This window comes from Idiotropiscis lumnitzeri, chromosome 2, assembly GCF_059441095.1.
Source record: "Idiotropiscis lumnitzeri isolate Australia: NSW breed Sydney's pygmy pipehorse chromosome 2, RoL_Ilum_1.0, whole genome shotgun sequence".
Classification (NCBI taxonomy): domain Eukaryota; kingdom Metazoa; phylum Chordata; class Actinopteri; order Syngnathiformes; family Syngnathidae; genus Idiotropiscis; species Idiotropiscis lumnitzeri.
Window position 1 is genome coordinate 18,822,912 of NC_142392.1, and position 20,728 is coordinate 18,843,639.

The 20,728-nt window shown below is 41.9% G+C and overlaps 1 protein-coding gene across 1 annotated transcript; it reads left to right on the forward strand.

Annotated features, from left to right (window-relative positions):
* The first annotated feature begins 1,095 nt into the window (after nt 1-1,095).
* On the forward strand, nt 1,096-11,447 carry LOC148341879 (uncharacterized). Its single transcript, XM_088287977.1, has 2 exons — nt 1,096-1,129; nt 9,955-11,447. Exons 1-2 carry the CDS (start codon nt 1,096-1,098, stop codon nt 11,430-11,432), a joined length of 1,512 nt encoding a protein of 503 aa, XP_088144103.1. The 3' UTR covers nt 11,433-11,447.
* The last annotated feature ends 9,281 nt before the right edge of the window (nt 11,448-20,728 follow it).

A 20,728-nucleotide genomic window follows, 5' to 3' on the forward strand; every position in this document is an offset into this window, starting at 1 on the left:
CCTAACAGCGGAAAATGTTGCAGCTTGCACAGATGCACACCATTTATCAAAAAGGGTTCCCTTCTCCCGAGCAAATTCTACATAAGTGCGGTTTGGGGCTTTTCTAAGATTCCGAAATTTTTGCCTGTATGCCTCAGGCACTAATTGGTAAGCACGCAAGAAGGCGGTTTTGACGGTATCGTAACATAAGCTTTCTTCAAGGGGCAAGGCCGCAATTACTTCCTGCGCTTTTCCAGACATTTCAGATTGTAAGAGAATTGGCCAAACATCACGTGGCCACTGTAAAGCCATCGCGATTCTCTCAAACGCTGAGAAATATGCATCAATCTCATTCTCTTGGAATTTCGGCATAAGAGGAATGCATTTACTTACATCAACGGGGTTGAGGGTCTGGAAGGTGGAAGACAGGCCTGCCCCAAGGCCAGGGCTCGACAGGTGTCGCTGAGCTTCAAGCTCCAGCCGCTTAAGTTTGACAGCTTTGTCTGCCTCGATCTCCATTTTACGCACCTCCAGCTCCACATGGGCTTTGCGGGCACTCTCCCTTTCCTCAGCTTCCAACTTGAGGCGAGCTAGACGAACTTTTAGTTTCGCCTCACTAGCCGAGCCAGGAGAACGAGGAGTCGAGAGGGGGTCTCCACGAGAGTGACTGTACGGTTGATCAGGCCGTTCATCGCCCTCGGACGCCGCACCCTCAGTTCTGGAGAGCCCCAGGAGGTGTCTCTCTCCGCCCCTAGGAGGTGTCACAAACCCTGGATTGGGCTTTGGAGAGAGGTCTTCAGCTGGCAAGACCAGCAGGCCCATTTCCACCAACCTATCCCGAATGTGCACGCGAAGTTCATCCTTTCGGATTTGTTTCGGAACCTGCAACTTAAAATGTTCAACAATACTAAGTAAATGAGTTTTCTTGCACATCTCCAGGACCTGCATTGATGGATTTGCAACAAAATCTAAGACGCTAAACGTTGCCATCTTGACCTAACAATACTAACGAGCCAAATTACCTACATGAAAAAAAACAATTGCAACTCTTCCCTTACTCCAACGCCGGGAAATGATGTATAATTTGGAAAGGTAGATCCCGGACGAGCCCCCAATATGTTACGACCAGCTCTGCTAGGGAAGGAGGGAAGTAACATAAACCAAGCTGTTAAATGGTGTGGAAAGAGTTTACAATTTATTTTTAGTAAAGCAAGGAGGTAGGTTCTAAACAAAGGATCTTAATCAACCAGTATTAACAAATGAGTACAAATAACAAAAGCGAGTGTCTCAAGAATTCACAAAAGTCCAACCAAGAGACACAACGAGCGCAAGCGAGGCGAACTGAACTGTAAAGTTCCAGCCGCCCTGAGCAGCTGGACCGAGGTCCTTTTATTGGTCCCAGCTGCACAGATGGAGCTCGTTGATTGGGACGTCCACGAGCAGGAACGAAGTCCACCAACGGGGAACGAGTGGGAAATCAGGCCAGTGATGAGGCACAAGTCCATTGACTTTACAAACAAAAGGGTACAAGAGCTACTGGCATACACGAAGGGAGTGGCCTTGTAGGTGGGCCCTAGCCCAGGGCCGTAACAACTATCATTTTGTCAAATATATCAAATATTTTTGTTCATGCTATATTATGCTTTTTATACATTGGATTAGTTATATAATGAAATAGGGAAATCATAAAATTGGCAACCACATACAGACTTAATTCAATTAATAAGAAATATAGAAACATTTTCTAAATATTGAACTCATTGAGAAGAGTCCTAATCTCGAAATAAATATTGAAATATAAAAAATACTTTTGTATTAAATTAATTCAATAAGCTGACCCCGGATGAGTGGCAGAAAATGGCTGGATGGATGGAATAATTTAAATTGCACACATATTCAAATGAACAAATAAGTTAAGAAATAATCAAGAGTGAAATAAAAAGGTTTAAATTAATATTGATATAATTTTACATTAAAATAATTGAATAAATATTGTATGATTACATAAACAAGCTTAAATATAAATTGTAATAAATAAAAAAAAAGTCTGGTCATTAGCATGGTCTAAACTTCAGTTACACTTAAAGGATTTCATACTTTTGACTATTAAAGGAATATAAGAGTTTGATCTTAACATAGTTCATTAGATGTTGGTGCATCCAATGTATGAAAATGTGATATTGTAAAATGCTGAGAGTGTGACTGGTGGCGCGAAACTGGTTGCGGGGGTTGTGCATGAATGGAATGTTTTAGAAGCAGATGGTGCTGAGCGAGACGAGATGACTCCGGGACCAGTGGACGAAGGAGAGGCCATCGGGGGATAGCACTAGCAGGAGGAGTCGCCACGGGATTCGGCGGGAGGAGAAAGACCAATGAGAGCGAGCTAAAGTTAACTGCAATACACATAGCCAATAGAATCATGCCAGGATGCCTTTGTCTGTGCCATTTTGCATGTTGTATAGTATGAATCAGTACTGGGCAACTCGGAGGTAGAACACATTCGCTGGTGGCAAGAGAGGTGTAGAGTTGTATTGAGAGGGACCCGAGATCCAGGTGCCATGTAGAAATCTGTGTATTGGGAATAAACCCACTTGTGCGTGAAAATGCCGGCTTCCTGATACCTTTCTATTGCAGAACGAGCGCGCATATTGTTGGATGAGTGAGAGTTGGGTAAGGTCGCAAATTGGAGTCAGATTACTTATTTGAGTTTACATTGGGTTAAAGTTAAATTCTAACATTGATATAAAGATAAATTCCAACAGCGCTCGTTTTGAGAGAAAGATGACCAGGAAGCCGGCAACTTCACACAGGAGCCGATTGATTCCTCACAGGAGATCTAGTACAACAGCCCTCTCAACACAGTTCTGCGCGCCTCTGTACCCAACAGAAGACAAAGTTTTGTTACCTCTTTTGGATTTCACCTGGACGGGTAGTATTGATAACACATAGTCCTGTTTACTGGTCCCAGTCAAGCCACTGGACTGAATTGACACCACAGCACCCTCCGTCTCTGACACTTTCTAAATCAACATCGGCCTGTGTTGAACTTATTTGCTTCGTTTGGGAATAAATATGCAACAAGGTAGGGTGCTTCTTATTGCATACTCTACACACCAAACGTCCTTTGCATTCTCTGCTTCTGTGCCCAAAGCACATTCCTTTTTCCTTCAAAAAAGACATCTTTTCAACTTGCGTCTTTTTATCCAATAGAAGGCAAACATCCAAAGAATGTCCAGCTCCACAAAACAAGCATGCCTTTACAGGTAAGTTCTTCTCCATTTTATTTACAGGCTCCATTTTCTTTTCCACAGGTGCTATTGTAGTGGCAAAGCTACTCCCTTTAGCTTTCGTACCAGTCCGAAATGTCACAGCTCTAAACTCTTTTTCCTGTTGCAGGCAAATCTTGTATATCTCCAAAGAGAGGATCACTTGCAATCTTAACTTGCTTCTCCACAAACTCCACAATGTCATGAAATGTGGCTCTGCGATGGTACGTTTCTTGCAGATGGCAGACCACACTTCTCCACTTATCTCTAAGCTCGTAAGCCAGTTTTTTAACCATAATTTGCATATTGGTGGGCACGTTTAGGTCACCTACAGAATCTCCCGTTGAATTACAGCATTCACGAAGAAATAAACTGTAGGCCTGCAATGCCTTGAGATTTTCTCCCTTTATCAAAGGCCATGAAAGTACCTTGTCCATGTATGCAGAAGCTACTTTAAACGGATCTCCAAAATGCTCTTGTAGCAAAGACTTCGCCTTAATGAATCCACGAGAAGGTGGCAGATGTTGACAGCTTCGGACCAGATCCAGGGACTGGCCTCTGGTATATTGCTCGAGGTAGTACAAACAGTCCTTGTGATTAGGAGTTCTTTCTTCGATGTTGTGTTCAAAGGCTCTTATGAAACTTAGGTATTGTAATGGATCTCCATCAAAAACTTGCAAATCTCGTTTGGGTAACAGCAAAAGTGATTGTTGTTTGAAAAGTGAAGATGTAATTTCATTTTGCTTCTCCAGTGCTGTAAGCAAACGATCAGATGTACTATCGGTTGTTGGTGAAGCTTGGTCACTCTGTATTGTTGGAATAGTTTCACGTTGTACACCTGCTGGTAGTGATGACAGACCGGCCCCAGTTAAGACAGAATGAAGCTCAGGTTGAGGATACACTTTGGGTCTGACAGTAGCACCTCCTGTTGAAATTATGTACGGCTTTCAAGCAACAATTCCAGCTCTCCCTTGCTGCCGTGGGAGTCAGAAACAGAACGGACGAAAGAAAAATAGCCCTTTTGCGAACCAATGCCGGAGCCGAGGCCATCGAGGTATTCAATGAACCCGAAGATAAAGACAAGTTTGAAAAGGTCCTACAAAAATTTGATGAACACTGTCTAGCTAAGAAAAACGGAACTTATGAGAGATACGTGTTTTGTTCAAGACTCTAACAGCCCGGTTGGTCCTTTGACAATTTCCTCACCGATCTCAAAATTCAAGCCAAGTCTTGTAACTTTGGTGATCTGAAGAACTCAATGATAAGGGATCAGATTGTGTTCGGGACTAACGAAAAGAAACTAAGAGAGAGGCTGTTGAGGGAGGCGGACCTAACATTGGAAAATGCAATAAAGACTTGCCAAGCTAACGAGCTAGCAAAGCAGCACGTGCTAACTTCCCAAGCAGCACCATCTTATGAAGAAGCAGAGTCCGTGAAGGCAGTGACGAGGAAAGGTAAACTGCGATTCAAGAAAAAGACCAAAAACAATGAAAATGATCAAGCTCCATTCAGTTGTAAAAAGTGTGGAGAAATGCACGAGCCAAAACGGTGTCCTGCATTTGGGAGAACATGTGCTAAGTGTAAAAAGCAAAATCACTATGCTAAGATGTGCAACACCAAGAAGAAAGTGCACACCGTGCAGGAAGACACAGATGATAGTGATGACCTCAGTGACACATTTTTCATCAAAATCGTGTCATATGACGAAAGCGATGTGCAACAACAAACTAGAGGAGACCCAGAGCAAGCTGTTAATGCAGTAAAAGAAGATAAATGGATTGCACCACTGCTTGTCAATGGGACACTTGTTTCTTTTAAAATTGACACATGAGCAAAAGCAAACAAAATTAATGAAAAAGACTTGAAACCACAACCGGAAAGAGTCACAGACAAGCCCGTGAAATTGTAAACCTACAACAATCAGCCAATAAAAACAAAGGGATGTTGTAGGCTAAAAGTGACAGCAAAGGGAAGACAACACAAATTAACGTTCACAATTGTGTCAAGTGGACTGGAGTCAATCCTTGGAGACAAGACATCTGAAGATCTTGGATTGATAAAAATAATTTACTAAATCAACAGCAAGGATGTCAAAAAGAACAACAAAGTGTTGCAGAGTGAAGGTAGTAAGAGTATAGTGAACAAATACTTTTCTGTCTTCAAAGGACAAGGTACGCTACCTTGTCCTTACAAAATACAGCTCAAGGAAGATGCTGAACCTGTAGTACATGCCCCGAGAAGAGTTCCAGCCCCTCTCAAAGAGAGATTAAAAAAGGAACTGAGCAGAATGACACCAATCAAAGTCATAGAGAAAGTGGAAGAACCCTGCGACTGGGTAAATTCCGTCACGTGTGTTAAAAAGAGGAACTTCCCAGAGTTACGTGTTTGCCTCGACCCCAAAGATCTGAATGAGAACATTAAAAACGAACCATATCAGATTCCCAAGCGTGAAGAAATCCTGAGTGACATGGCAGGTGCGAAGTACTTTAGCAAATGAGATGCATCGCATGGATTTTGGCAGCTGAAGCTGGACACCGAAAGCAGCAGGTACACCACCTTCAACACACCATTTGGGCGTTTCTGTTTTCTGAGACTGCCATTTGGCATAAAGTCTGCGCCTGAGTTCTTTCACAGAGCTATGGAGTCAATCATAGAAGGTCTGGAAGGAACCCGTGTGTACATTGATGATTTGGTTGTTTGGGGAACACGGAACAAGAACACAATGAGAGACTCGAGGAACTGCTACAAAGAGTTAAAATGAATGAACTAAAACGAGAGAAATGTCTGTTTGGAGTTACAGAATTGACATTCTTGGGAGACAAGCTCACAGCAGATGGAGTGGTGCCTGACAGGACCAAAGTGCAAGCAATACTGGACATGCCAGCTCCAACCGAAAAAAAAAGGACTTCTGCGAGCAATGGGGATGATAAACTTCCTGGGCAAGTTCATTCCAAACCTCTCTTCAAGTCAAAGTCCCTAAGTTTGCTGCTGCATCACAACGTAGTCTTTGAGTGGACAACAAAACATGACAAAGAATGGCAAGATCTAAAGAGAACTGACAACTGAGCCAGTCCTTGCCTACTTTGATCCATCAAAACCAACCAAAATTTCCACTGAAGCGTCGATGGGCGATGTGCCGTACTGCTGCAAAAGGCGAGAGACACATGGCAACCTGTAGCCTATGCATCCAGGTCAATGTCAGAGACTGAAAATCGCTCTGCTCAGATCGAAAAGGAGTCACTGGGTTTAGTGTTTGGATGTGGCAAATTTCACACGTATGTTTATGGACTGCCCACGTTCATAGCAGAGACTGATCATAAGCCACTGATTTCAATTAGGAAGAAAAATCTCAATGACATGACGCCCAGAATTCAACGCATGATGATGACATTGCAGCGCTATGATTTTGAGCTAATATACACGCCTGGAAAATACATAGTGCTTGCTGATGCGTTATCCCGAGCGCCGCACCCTAACAGTGACATCAAGGACTGCGTTACGGCGGAGGAGGCTGAGGCTCACATTAACAAGTGTCACAATGTATGAACAATGGATGGTCAAAAGGGAACTGCCCTCAGTTTTACCCGATGAGAGCGGAGTTGTGCATGGCGGACGGCCTCCTGCTGAGGACGGACAGGATTGTAGTTCCACAAGCTATGCACAAGGACATGCTTCAGCGTCTTCACAAAGGACACCTGGGAGTGGAGAAATGTAAGAGAAGAGCACGAGAAGCCATCTACTGGCCGGGCATTAACAAAGACATAGAAGAAATGATTCAAAAATGCCAAGTTTGCCAAAAACGCCAACACAAACAAGTCAAAGAGCCAATACTGGTAGCTAACCTTCCCACAACTCCCTGGCAGAAGGTAGGCACTGATTTGTTTCATATAAGAGAACATTATCAGATTCCCAAGCGTGAAAAAATCCTGAGTGACATGGCAGGTGCTAAGTACTTCAAATTAGATGCATCGCATGGATTTCGGTATTCATAAATGTGTTTGGTTTGCTTTTGTGAATAAAGATTTGACAAAAAACATATGAGTAAATATTTATCATCTCATCAATATTTGCACAACAGAGTACTGAGTTTCGAGATCCTCACAATAATAATTCTCAAAATTATATTTCTTATCAATTTAGCTTAGTTAAGGGATATTTTATTGACAATCTAACATCACTATACAAAGACAGAAAAGAATTTGGTGGTGGGGGGAGCGAATCTTTTTCTTCTTGGTAGAGGCCGGCGTGAAATAATTGAGAAGCACTGCTAGTATATGCAGACATTATATTCATACAATCTTGCAGCCCGAGTGAACCGCAGCATCGGTCAGAGAATCGTAAACGTCCCACTGCTGGAGCAGCAGAGGCTTCTCGGGGCATAGGCGGAAGTGACGCGAGAGATGACTCACCAATGTGGCGTGAATTTAGTTATTTTGTTACATTTTTTTTCAACCGAATTAAAATATTACATAGAATATATATTAAAATAGAACAGCCAGGGGTAAAAACAAACACAGAGGCAAAGAAATATATTTGAAAAATACGTGCTTTAAAGCATGACGTCATTAGCAAGCGCGCAGCTTCCGAAGGACCTCGATCACATACACCGACCCGTCCACACCGGAACAAAAGCAGTCCACCGCTAAATTCTTCTGATTTAGTGTGGAACTGACTGTAATTTTCTCATCGGATGTCCAGTGCTACTCTAAAGGACTACGACATAATACATTAAGTCTTTGTGTCCCGATAACCTCATCTCCGCGCGTTGATGCTTTTCGGCGTAGTTAGCTTAGCTTGTTAGCTAGCTAGCCGCTAACGAAAAGAGGCACATGACTCATCGCCAAGCAGAGATCAAGGGCGGATTTTTTGGAATTATCATTTGAAAATGTGTGAAAGAACGACACCCAAGTACAAAGAGGAACTTTGTGGAATAAAAGAAGAGTCCGAGCAACATCTTCAACTGCTGGACGAAGGTTACAAGCAGCCTCGTGTTGTGCCACTCAAAGCAGGTTTGTAGACGTCTTACTCTCATTTGCTTTGTAAAGAACGACTTTCTATCGTTAAAAATATGAATAACAACGTTAAGTTTTTTGGGGGAAATCGTCCAAGGTTATTGCCGGTTTTTTTTAAATATTGCCTTTTACTTGTCGATTTGCCGAACATTTGTTTATGCCAAATTAAATCAGTGCAGAAAATAAATGCCAAAGAATAACCAATAGTGGGGGGTGAACTCCATGTTTTCCCAGTATAAAATTTGAACTCGTTTAACATTTTACATTTTCTGGTTTTTATATCTTGTTCAAGCAATTCCTTACGGATGGAATTCTGTCCGACTCTAAAAAATGTGCACTCTGTGGCGAAAACATCAATGGCAGTTGATCAATTTTAGTGGATAAAACACAAAATATTAAGTTTTTTTTTTTTTTAATCAAGTACGTATTGGTTTTATTTATTTATTAACTTTGTACTGGCTTCGTCGGGTGAGAGTCAATGAACCTCGGGTGGCCCTGCACTGTTTTGTGCACATGTGCGTAGATTCACCCCATCCAAACATTTAAAATACATTGAATGCATCCATCCAGGGTTGCACGGATCTCATCAGTTAACAAGTGCATGCTGCAAGGAATGCATCTGCATCTTTGGCTTACTATGCGCTTAAAAAGGGAGAACGTCACAACCCCCTTTTCCACCAACATTTAGTTCCTGGTAATAAAGTTCCTGTGGCTCAGGTGGTTTGCATCTCCCCCGCAACTCGTAGTTCCTGGTAATTTATCCAAATGACAATGATGATGTATCAATGGGAGGTCTTGTGTTACTTTGTTACTCATTACTGACACCCTATAGCTGTTAACCATCATTGCAGTTACAAAATAATTCAGGGAACTCTTATAATATTATGGTGTATCTTAGTCTAATTTGAATATGTATTGGATAACTTTCATATAAACAGTCATTATTCAAATATGTCAACATGAAAGTCAGTGTGAAAGTGTTGTTGCTTAATGCTTATGTGTAGGGATTTTGTCTCTTCAAACATAATTTTGTTTTAAATTTTATTTAGAAACAGAAATTATTTTTTTTTAAAAAGTAAAAAGGGGAATGTTGGAACGTACTAGCAGGCTAAAAGTCATTTTGGAGAGAAAAAAAACAAAAACGAACGTAAATCATGCAATAAATAGCGACTATGATGCCTTTAATTCTTTTTGGTATCCAGATTATAATGGAAGCAAAAAGTACCCACGATGAAACTATCTCTAAATGCAAAATGAAATAATTGTAAACATATTTCACTTGAAGGATTCCTATTTTTTTAATGTCATTTTGTTGCGATGGCCCCCAGTGGTCTGCATCAATATGTTGGGGTCCCACAACAGGTGTTCCATCAGACGCACACAATAGCCTGTGTGTGCTAACTTCAGCTCGCTTCCAGAAACGTCTGTGACTATGTCAGGAATGAAATCGGGCATCAGCCGCAACATGCTTCCTTTTTAAATGCTCGTTTATCACTGTTGTGCGGTTAACGGGAGGCTTACATCGTAGGACGTAATTTTGTGAAATGCCCCCATGGTCCGGTCCAAATCGGGGTCGCACACATTGCTCTGTATGCGGCAGGCACAAGTCAAGGTAGCACGGTAAAAACAATATAAGTCAAAGTCGCCGCCTGAGCTTTGACTTTATCAACCCAAATTTGTCTTTCTGTGTCCTACAGACGTCAGTGAAAACTATCTCCGTTTTGTGAAAGAGGAGCCAGACTTGACTCACATCAAAAAGGAGGAGGAGGAAGAGATCAACAAGTCACCAGTGAACGTTCTCCCTATAAAGACTGAAGATGAAAACAAGGATGAGAGTGAGGACAACAGAGGGGCGGAGCCTACAAGCAGCAGCTCAAGTCGTCACGTGAACACAGAAGGTGATGAAGACCACTGGGGGCCATCACAAGCACATAATGAGGACACATTATCAGATGCTCATGACGATGATGATGATGATAATGGGCAAGCTAAAGGTGAAAGGGCATGTCACACTGACTCAATAACTTCAAAGTTGTCTTTAAAAGGGCACAAAAAAACACACAGTGGTGAAAAACCTTTTTCCTGCTCGGTTTGTGGCAAAAGCTTCTCTCGAAAGACGAATTTAGTAAGGCACACAAGAACGCACAGTGGAGAAAAACCTTTTTCTTGCTCAGTTTGTGGAAAATGCTTCTCTCGAAAGGCAAATTTAACACAACATACAAGAACACACAGTGGAGAAAAACCTTTTTCCTGCTCAGTTTGTGGCAAAGGATTCTCTCTAAAATCAACTTTAACAAAACATAGAAGAATACACAGTGGAGAAAAACCTTTTTCCTGCTCAGTTTGTGGCAAGAGTTTCTCTCAAAGGTCTCATTTAATAATTCACACAAGAACACACAGTGGTGAAAAATCTTTTTCCTGCTCTGTTTGTGGAAAATGCTTCTCTCGAAAGGAAAATTTAACACAACATACAAGAACACACAGTGGAGAAAAACCTTTTTCATGCTCAGTTTGTGGCAAGAGTTTCTCTGACAAGTGTAATTTAACAAGCCACACAAGAATACACAGTGGTGAAAAAACTTTTTCTTGCTCTGTTTGTGGAAAATGCTTCTCTCAAAAGTCAGGTTTAACATATCACACAAGAAAGCACAGTGGAGAAAAACCTTTTTCATGCTCAGTTTGTGGCAAGAGTTTCTCTGACAAGTCTAATTTAACAAGCCACACAAGAACACACAGTGGTGAAAAACCTTTTTCTTGCTCGGTTTGTGGCAAAAGCTTCCTGCGTAAGTCGCATTTAACAAGCCACACAACAACACACAGTGGTGAAAAATCTTTTTCCTGCTCAGTTTGTGGAAAATGCTTCTCGAAAAAGACATATTTAACAGAACACACAAGAACACACAGTGGTGAAAAACCTTTTTCCTGCTCAGTTTGTGGCAAAAGCTTTAATGTAAAGTCAATTTTAAAAGATCACACAAGAACACACACTGGAGAAAAACCTTTTTCCTGCTCAGTTTGTGCCAAGAGTTTCTCTCAAAAGTCACATTTACGAAACCACACAAGAACACACAGTGGAGACAAGCCATTCAGTTGCAGCGTTTGTTCTAAAAAATTCTTCACTAAACAGGGAGCTGAGAGACACAATTGTGCTGGCGAGAATTGCAGCGATCCTTGAAGATTAAAAAAAGGAAAAAAATTGAAAGAACCGAGTCTTTGTGGTAAGATGTAAATGTGATTTTCAATAAAATATGATGAAATTGAATTTTGCAAAGCTCTTTTATTGACACAAAGCCAATGTGATCAGTGCCAGAAGAACCATTGTGTCTGAGTGATGATTTGTTTTGGTGTTTACATCCAACATGTAAATAAAAAAATTAATTGCCTTTGCCTGGAACAACATTTGTTAACATTATGCTTTTCAGTTTTCTTTTTAATCGTACTTAATGGAAAAGGTGTGAGAAGAAACGGTGCTGATGATATCGGTGCCTTCCACAATCAGAAATAAAATCACTTGTTCCACTTGCTCAACTGGCCTTCATTACACTGCGTGAAAAGGTGAAAAACATAACTAGAAGTTGAACTATAAAAAGAACAAGAAAGAGAAACGCAAATAGTCTCAGTTTCTCTCAAAGGTTTTGGAATGTCAGGAGTTGGCAACTTGATGGCGACTGGAGTCAGCGCTGGTTTTCTCGCTGTGTTTGGCTGGCTTGTATATGTATGGTTCATTGAACATAACTCAAACTCTTCAAATATCCCCTCAGATAAATTTAATATTTCGCTTTCTGAATAAATTTCTGACTAGCTAAAACCTCTTTCTAGGTTGAGCTCTATCAAGTGTTTGGGATGTGTTGCTAAGCAGAATCTCACTTCGGAAAAAACTATAATTTTGTCAAATATACCAAATATTTTTTTTCATGCTATATTATATTTTTTATACTTTGGATTGCTTATATAATGAAATCGGGAAATATTAATGTTCTGTTACGCAGTAAAAGTTGTGTTTGTTTCTGTGTGTCGGTGTTCTGAGACTGTTTGAAAATATTCAAATGCCTTTGGTGCTCTCTAGAGGAAATTACGGGTAACTACAACTAGTGTGCCTTTTTTTTTACAATGCGGAAGTGACGTGCCGTATTGCAAATAGACGACAACGACGCACGTTTCTCTGCGGTCCTGAGAGATCGCACATGTCTTTATTTCGAGGCATCGCCGGTGCGTATAATTCATTTGTGTTTAAAAGCGGAATTGTTTGGTTTGATGTATATTTGCCGGCTGTAATTTTCAAATGGCCCGTAGCAGTGTTGTTTGTAGCTTGCTACTCACGAACATGAGAGTGCTTAAGATGGTGTCTAGGATGCTTATATACAGCATAATGTGATGTACAATTTGTTTATACATTTTGTAATTGTATTTCATTTCTGATTTTCACAGTTTTACCCTTTTGAGTATCAGTAAACCTGCTTTGACAACAGCCACGTCTGCAGAGTCATTGATATAAGAAAGGTGTTCCTCGCTATAACGGCACAACGATGTTGAGAGCCCTTCTGAGGTACCGGGCGGTGTAGATGTCCGACAGTGAGGGGCGTTGGTAGAGACTCGGCAGTGGTTGCCTGTGGGGCTGCCGTTGCAGCCGTAGCAAGACACCGAACCTGCAGCCCCGCTTCTGCTTCCTCTCCCTGCGTCGCCTGCGCCGCCTCCCGGTCCCGATGACAAACCACAGTGAGCCGGGCGGCCTCGCCAGTTCGTCCGGAATTTTGCGATCATATAGCAACATTCCTCTGTGATGGTTATTTCGCATCGATATCCAATGTCCACGATGTCCTGGCGGGTTCAATCTTAATGTTATGGAAAAATATTGAGCAAGTAAGGTTTTTATTTATTGTGGCCACCTGCTTTTGAAGAAAGTGACTTTCGCTTCTTGTACTCGAGGATTCTTTGTGAAGCCAAAAGAACACGACCTTGACTGATAAGTAGGCTCAACGCAGAAAAAGTATCTGTAAGGAATTGCTTGAACAAGATATAAAAACCAGAAAATGTAAAATGTTAAATAATCAGTTCCAATTTTATCCTGGGAAAAACATGGAGTTCACCCCCCACTATTGGTTTTTCTTTGGCGTTTATTTTCTGCACTGATATCATTTGGCATAAACAAATGTTCAGCAAACCGACAAGTAAAAGGTGAAGGATTGTATTACAGTTACTGATATTATTTTGAACACATACGGGACAGAATGTCGATTATTAAAGTTAGCAGGTTCATATTTACTGAATATTTTTAACATGGATGAAACAAGAAGCATTTATCAAATGAAACTAGAAGCACTGGTCACAAGAAAGACTGGGATTTTAGGCCTGATGTTTACTGATTTCTTATATTATTCTCATATGCTAAATTTATTCTACTTAGTGTGTGAACTTTATTGAAATTCTCAGTAGTGGGAACAACTTTGCGCACATAGCATTTCCATGACTTGCATTCACATTCACAGCACTTCATGGTCAAATACGACGAAGCACATTCTCCACATTGGCTGTCGAGATGCAAACATACCAAATTGGGCACTGCAGGACTCACACAGACGCTATAAAAAAAACACATTCCGAAAGACATAACAATTGGAGATTAGAGCACATGCACATACACACGCGCACACACAGACATATAATTACACCTGCACATACACTTGCATTTACACGTGCACATACACATGCACACCGACAAGATTACAGAAGAATGCCAGCTGGAGAGACGGAGAGACTGCCCGCCGGAGAAGGCCAGCCTTGGCGTGCCAGTCTTGGGGACCAGACGGGAATCAACTATCCAGACGATGAGTAACCTGGGGAGGACCTTCCCTTGGACGTCGACCCGTGCCGTGGGAGGGAGCGGGGACGACCGATTCAACCTACATTACCCTTGACATAAAAAACTCCTATAAAAACTGAAGCTGGGATGAAAGATGGCGCGCATTTTTTCGACTGCGCTCGCCCGAGTGCAGTTTCTCGTGAGATTAAGAAAAAGCCCCCCAGATATCTGTCTTTGTACTATTTCCTGAACTCCAGAAATTGAAGAAACTAAATATCGGAACTCTAATCAGTTGTTGAGTCTTTATTTGACCCTTTTTTTCTTGAGTACAAAAAACGAACATGCATTGGCGTAAGTTTGGCTTTTAAAGGTGGATTTACTAACTACTTCTCATTTCCACGGTGACACAACAACAATACTAAAGCTGTTGCTTTATGTTATTCATATAGAATTTTTGTTTAAATTCCCCCTGGCTCTTCTTTTTGTCTTTTCTATATTATGTACGTATTAATAACTGTGTTTGTTAATGTTAATAAAGTTTTTTACAAAAAACGTATTAGTAAATATTTATCATGTCAGTGATGGTGGTGGAGTAGTACACTCGCCTGAGTTGTGTGCAGGCAACGTGGGTTCAGTTCCCACTCAGTGACGGTGTCTTTGTCTGCCCTGTGACTGGCTGGCGACCAGTCAAGGGTGGAGTGCGCCTTTCGCCCCAAGTCAGCTGGGAAAAGCCCCAGTACCCTCCCGCGACCCTGTTCAGGATAAGCGGTGAGGATAATGACATGACATGACAAATATTTGTCATCTCATCAATATTTGCACAACAGAGTACTGAGCTTCGAGATCCTCACGATAATAGTTCTCGAAATTATATTTCTTATCAATGTAGGTTAGTTAAGGGATATTTTATTGACAATCTAATCTCAATATACAAAGACAGAAAAAAAATGGTTGTGGGGGGGCGCGAATCTTTTTCTCCTTGGTAGGGGCGGGCGTGAAATAATTGAGAGGCACTGCGAGTATATGCAGACATTATATCCATACAATCTTGCAGCCCGAGTGAACCGCAGCATTGTTGCAAGTTCGGTAGGAGAAACGTAAACGTCCCAGTGCTGTTCCAGCAGCGGCTTCTCCGGGCATAGGGGGAAGTGACGTCGGAGCTGACTCGCTTATGTGGCGTTATTTTAATTATTTTGTTACATTTTTTTTATCAACCGAATTAAAATATTATATCATATATATATTAAAATAGAACAGCCAGGGGTAAAAACAAACACAGAGGCAAAGAAAGATATTTGAAAAATACGTGCTGAAAGCGTGACGTCATTAGCAAGCGCGCAGCTACCGAAGGACCTCGACCAGGTCCACACCGGAACAAAAACACCCACCGCTAAATTCTTCTGATTTTGTGTGGAACTGACTGTAATTTTCTCAAATGATGTCCAGTGCTACTCTAAAGGACTACGACATAATTCATTAAGTCTTTGTGTCCCGATAACCTCATCTTCGCGCGTTGATGCTTTTCGGCGTAGTTAGCTTAGCTTGTTAGCTAGCTAGCCGTTAACGAAAAGAGGCACATGACTCATCGCCAAGCAGAGATCAAGTGCGGATTTTTTGGAATTATCATTTGAAAATGTGTGAAAGAACGACACCCAAGTACAAAGAGGAACTTTGTGGAATAAAAGAAGAGAACGAGCAACATCTTCAACTGCTGGACGAAGTTTGCAACCAGCCTCGTGTTGTGCCACTCAAAGCAGGTTTGTAGACGTCTTACTCTCATTTGCTTTGTAAAGAGCGACTTTCTATCGTTAAAAATGTGCATCACAACATTAAGTTGTTTGGGGAAATCGTTCAAGGTTCTTGCCGTTTTATCTTTAAATATTGCCTTTTACTTGCAGGTCTGCTGAGCAATTGTTTATGTCAAATGAAATCAGTGCAGAAAATATATGCCAAAGAATAACCAATAGTGGGGGGTGAACTCCATGTTTTTCCCAGTATAAAATTTACATTTTAAATAAAAAAACATTTTCTGGTTTTTATATTTTGTTCAAGCAATTCCTTACGGAAGCAATTCCGCCTGACTCTAAAAATGTGCACATTGCCGCGAAAACGTCAATGGCGGTTGATCAATTTTAGTGAATAAAACACAAAATCTTAATTTTTTTTTTTTTTTTTTAAATCAAGTACGTATTGGTCTTATTTATTTATGAACTTTTTACTGGCTTGGTCGGGTGAGAGTCAATGAACCTCGGGTGGCCCTGCACTGTTTTGTGCACGTGCGTAGTTTCACCTCATCCAAACATTTAAAATACATTTAATGCATCCATCCAAGGTTGCACGGTTCTCATCAGTGAACAAGCGCATGCTGGAAGGAATGCATCTGCATCTTTGTCTTACTACAGTCTCAAAAAGGCTGAACGTCACAACCCCCTTTTCTACCTACAAGTCCAGGAACATTTAGTTCCTGGTAATAAAGTTCCTGTGGCCCAGGTGGTTTGCATCACTCCCGCAACTCATAGTTCCTGGTAATTTATCCAAATGACAATCATGATGTATCAGTGGGAGGTCTTGTGTTACTTTGTTACTCATTACTGACACCCTATGGCTGTTAAGCATCATTGCAATTCCAAAATGATTCAGTGAACTCTTAAAATATTATGGTGTATCTTAGTTGAATTAGAATACATATTCCAGAAACGTCTGTGACTATGTCAGGAATGAAATCGGGCACCAGCCGCAACGTGCTTCCTTTTTAAATGCTCGTTTATCACGGTTTACATTGTAGGACGTAATTTTGTGAAATGCCCCCATGCTCCGTATGCGGCAGGCACAAGTCAAGGTAGCACGGTAGAAACAATATAAGACAAAGTCGCCGCATGAGGTTTGACTTGACCAAACCAAATGTGTGTTTGTCTTTTTGTGTCCTGCAGACGTCAGTGAAAACGATCTCCGTTCTGTGAAAGAGGAGCCAGACTTGACTCACATCAAAAAGGAGGAGGAGGAGGAGGAGATCAACAAGTCACCAGTGAACGTTGACCCTATAGAGACTGAAGATGAAAACAAGGATGAGAGTGAGGACAACAGAGGGGCGGAGCCTACAAGCAGCAGTTCAAGTCATCTCGTGACAACAGAAGTTGATGAAGACCACTGGGGACCATCACAAGTACATAATGGGTACACATTATCATACGCTCATGATGATGATGATGATGATGATGATGATGGGCAAGCCAAAGGTGAAAGGGCATGTCACACTGACTCATTCACTTCAAAGCTGTCTTTAAAAGGGCACAGAAAAACACACAGTGGTGAAAAACCTTTTTCCTGCTCGGTATGTGGCAAAAGCTTCTCTCGAAAGTCTCATTTAGTAAGGCACACAAGAACGCACAGTGGAGAAAAACCTTTTTCTTGCTCAGTTTGTGGCAAGAGTTTCTCTCGAAAGTTTCATTTAACAATCCACACAAGAACACACAGTGATGAAAAATCTTTTTCCTGCTCAGTTTGTGGAAAATGCTTCTCTCTAAAGGCAAATTTAACAGAACACGCAAGAACACACACTGGAGAAAAACCTTTTTCTTGCTCAGTTTGTGGCAAAAGCTTTTCTTTAAAGTCAAATTTAAAAACACATACACGATTACACACTGGAGAAAAACCTTTTTCATGCTCAGTTTGTGGCAAGAGTTTCTCTCGAAGGTCTCATTTAATAATTCACACAAGAACACACAGTGGTGAAAAATCTTTTTCCTGCTCAGTTTGTGGAAAATGCTTCTCTCAAAAGGAAGGTTTAACAAGCCACACAAGAACACACACTGGAGAAAAACCATTTTCCTGCTTGGTTTGTGGTAAAAGCTTTTCTCTAAAATCAAGTTTAACATACCACACAAGAATACACAGTGGAGAAAACCCTTTTTCCTGCTCAGTTTGTGGCAAGAGTTGCTCTCGAAAGTCTCATTTAACAAGCCACACAAGAACACACACTGGAGAAAAACCATTTTCCTGCTTGGTTTGTGGTAAAAGCTTTTCTCTAAAATCAAATTTGACAAGTCACACAAGAAAGCACAGTGGTGAAAAACCTTTTTCCTGCTCAGTTTGTGTCAAGAGGTTCTCTCAAAAGTCGCATTTACGAAGCCACACAAGAACACACAGTGGAGAAAAACCTTTTTCCTGCTCAGTTTGTGCCAAGAGGTTCTCTCGAAAGTCGCATTTACGAAGCCACACAAGAACACACAGTGGAGACAAGCCATTCAGTTGCAGCGTTTGTGCTAAAAAATTCTTCACTAAACATAGTGCTGAGAGACACAATTGTGATGGCGAGAATAGCAGCGATCCTTGAAGCTTAAAAAAAAAAAAACTGAAGGAACTGACTCTTTGTGGTAAGATGTAAATGTGATTTTGAATAAAATATGATATATTGAATTTTGCAAAGTTTTTTTATTGACTTTAAGCCAATGTGATTCGTGCCAGAAGAACCATTGTGTCTGAGTGATGATGATTTGTTTTGGTGTTTACATCAAACATGTAAATAAAATTAATTGCCTTTGCCTGGAATAACATTTGTTAACGTTATGCTTTTCAGTTGTCTTGGTGCTTATAAAATCGTTGCTATCCACAATCATCAATAATCACTTGTTCCACTTGCTCAACTGGCCTTCATTACGCTGTGTGAAAAGGTTAAAAACAGATGTAGAAGTTGAACCATAAAAAGAACCAGAAAGAAACGCAAATAGTCTCAGTTTCTCTTAAAGGTTTTGGAATGTCAGGAGTTGGCAACTTGATAGCGACTGAAGATTTGTGGCTCAGCGAAAGTAAACAATTCATACCATTTCTGCTGCTCAGGGACAAGGCACGCATGCGAGGCAACGCCGGTAGACATAACACATATATAATCCTAATGCAAGATGAACTCCTGACTAAATTTGAATGAATACATTTTGATAAACCAAATCATGTGTGCGATCATATGTACAGTGTACAATGTACTGGGTCAATTGGTGAATGGGTGGATGTTGCATCAGGAACAGGGCATACCCACCGCGGGAGGATGGAGAACCAGGTTTCAGAGCTGCCCTCAGATGTTTCAGTTCAGCCACTGGAATGGAGGAGAGGACCACATATGCTCCCCCCAACAGATGTGCACAGTCAAGTTCAGTCTCATCCGGAAATGCCACTCGAATTCCAGTGTTCGTTCAGCCAATGGCAGTGACTCAGGCAATCTCGAGAGTCCACGAGGAGGATCGTGTTGTTACTCACTGGGAGATGCGGAAAGAGCTCACAGCGCGTGGAATATTTCACCCCAGTATCAAGCACCATCGAAAACTTGTCCATCCACCGTCCCCTGAATGCAGGGACCTGCCAGTCCTCGAACGCTAAAGCTCCGCGGCCCCCTGTCATGGAATGGGGTACCAGCGGGTTGGTGTCAAGAGTGCGTTGGGAGTGGGTAACGGTGGCGCCCCCTGCGCTGGTTGAGCTCTGGGCGACAGGAATGGCACCGGACCAGAGGATGGCACATTCCAGAAAGTGGGTCGGTATGGACTGCTCATCACCCAGTGACCCCGCAGCAAGAGCACACCCCACTCACAACCCCTGTCTATAACCACCCCTACCTCTGTTACCGCAATCCCGACCTCGTTGACCGGCCGGGTACGGACAGCCAGTCTGCTGTGGTGCCGCGTCACCCGAACCTTGCCTAGGAGCAGCAGAAGCGGAAGGCGCAGGTGCAAAGGGAGCTGCATGCATTAGCTGCCCCACCCCTTTGTTTTTATTTTTTTTATTTTATCATTATTAGCCCTCTTGGCCACCTGAACCTGCAAGTACAACAATTTTTAGTAACGCTCCTTAATCCAATCTCACATTTTCCTTTTCTGATGTCGTGCAAAATGATGTAAAAAAAAAATGTGTTCTCCTGAGACTGATTAGCATTTTTTCATTGATGGACTGTTTCACATTATGTCCGTAACCGTAAGGACACGCCCTAAGGACGGCCAACTGGAATAGCTGCGGAATGACGACATTATTGGATGGGTCACTGCCGGAAGTCTCACTCCATTCGCGTCTCGCCCTGGCCACATAGACCAGGCCTGTCTCCTCCGCTCCCCACCTGAAAGATACAGCAACATCGGCCCCAACGGGGCCAGAAATATCTGATGCACGGCACGGCCAATCTCACCTTAGGTGTCCCCATTCAGCCGGTGACCATCATGGTGGTCTGTAGGTCTGGCCTCGGCCTCAAGTAAGGACAGTTCCTGACAAGTAAATTTTGTCCCGCATGTAACTCTGTAATCCCCTCTACGAAGAACCTAACCTTGCGTTAAGTGAGTAATTTTCAGAAAAACAGCGCCACCGCCCCCTTAACTGAAATTAACCTCAAGTGTCACAGCTGTGGTGCCGTATATTATGGAAAAGTCTCAACAATACAACAAAATTCTGCCCTATCCTGGACTGGGTGTGTGTTTTCTAGTCGCGCATCCAATGTGAATAATAATAAAACCTGCGGAGCACATGAGCAGGCTAAAGCAACAACTATATCTTAATCTGTTTTCATGGACCCTAACTTAGAATATCTTATCAATATCACCCTCCTTGTTGAGGAGAACCTCTGGGATGGGCGTGATGAGACGCTATTTAAAGCGTTCTCCGGCCGTCTGGTCACACAGGTCACATGTCACCTCAAA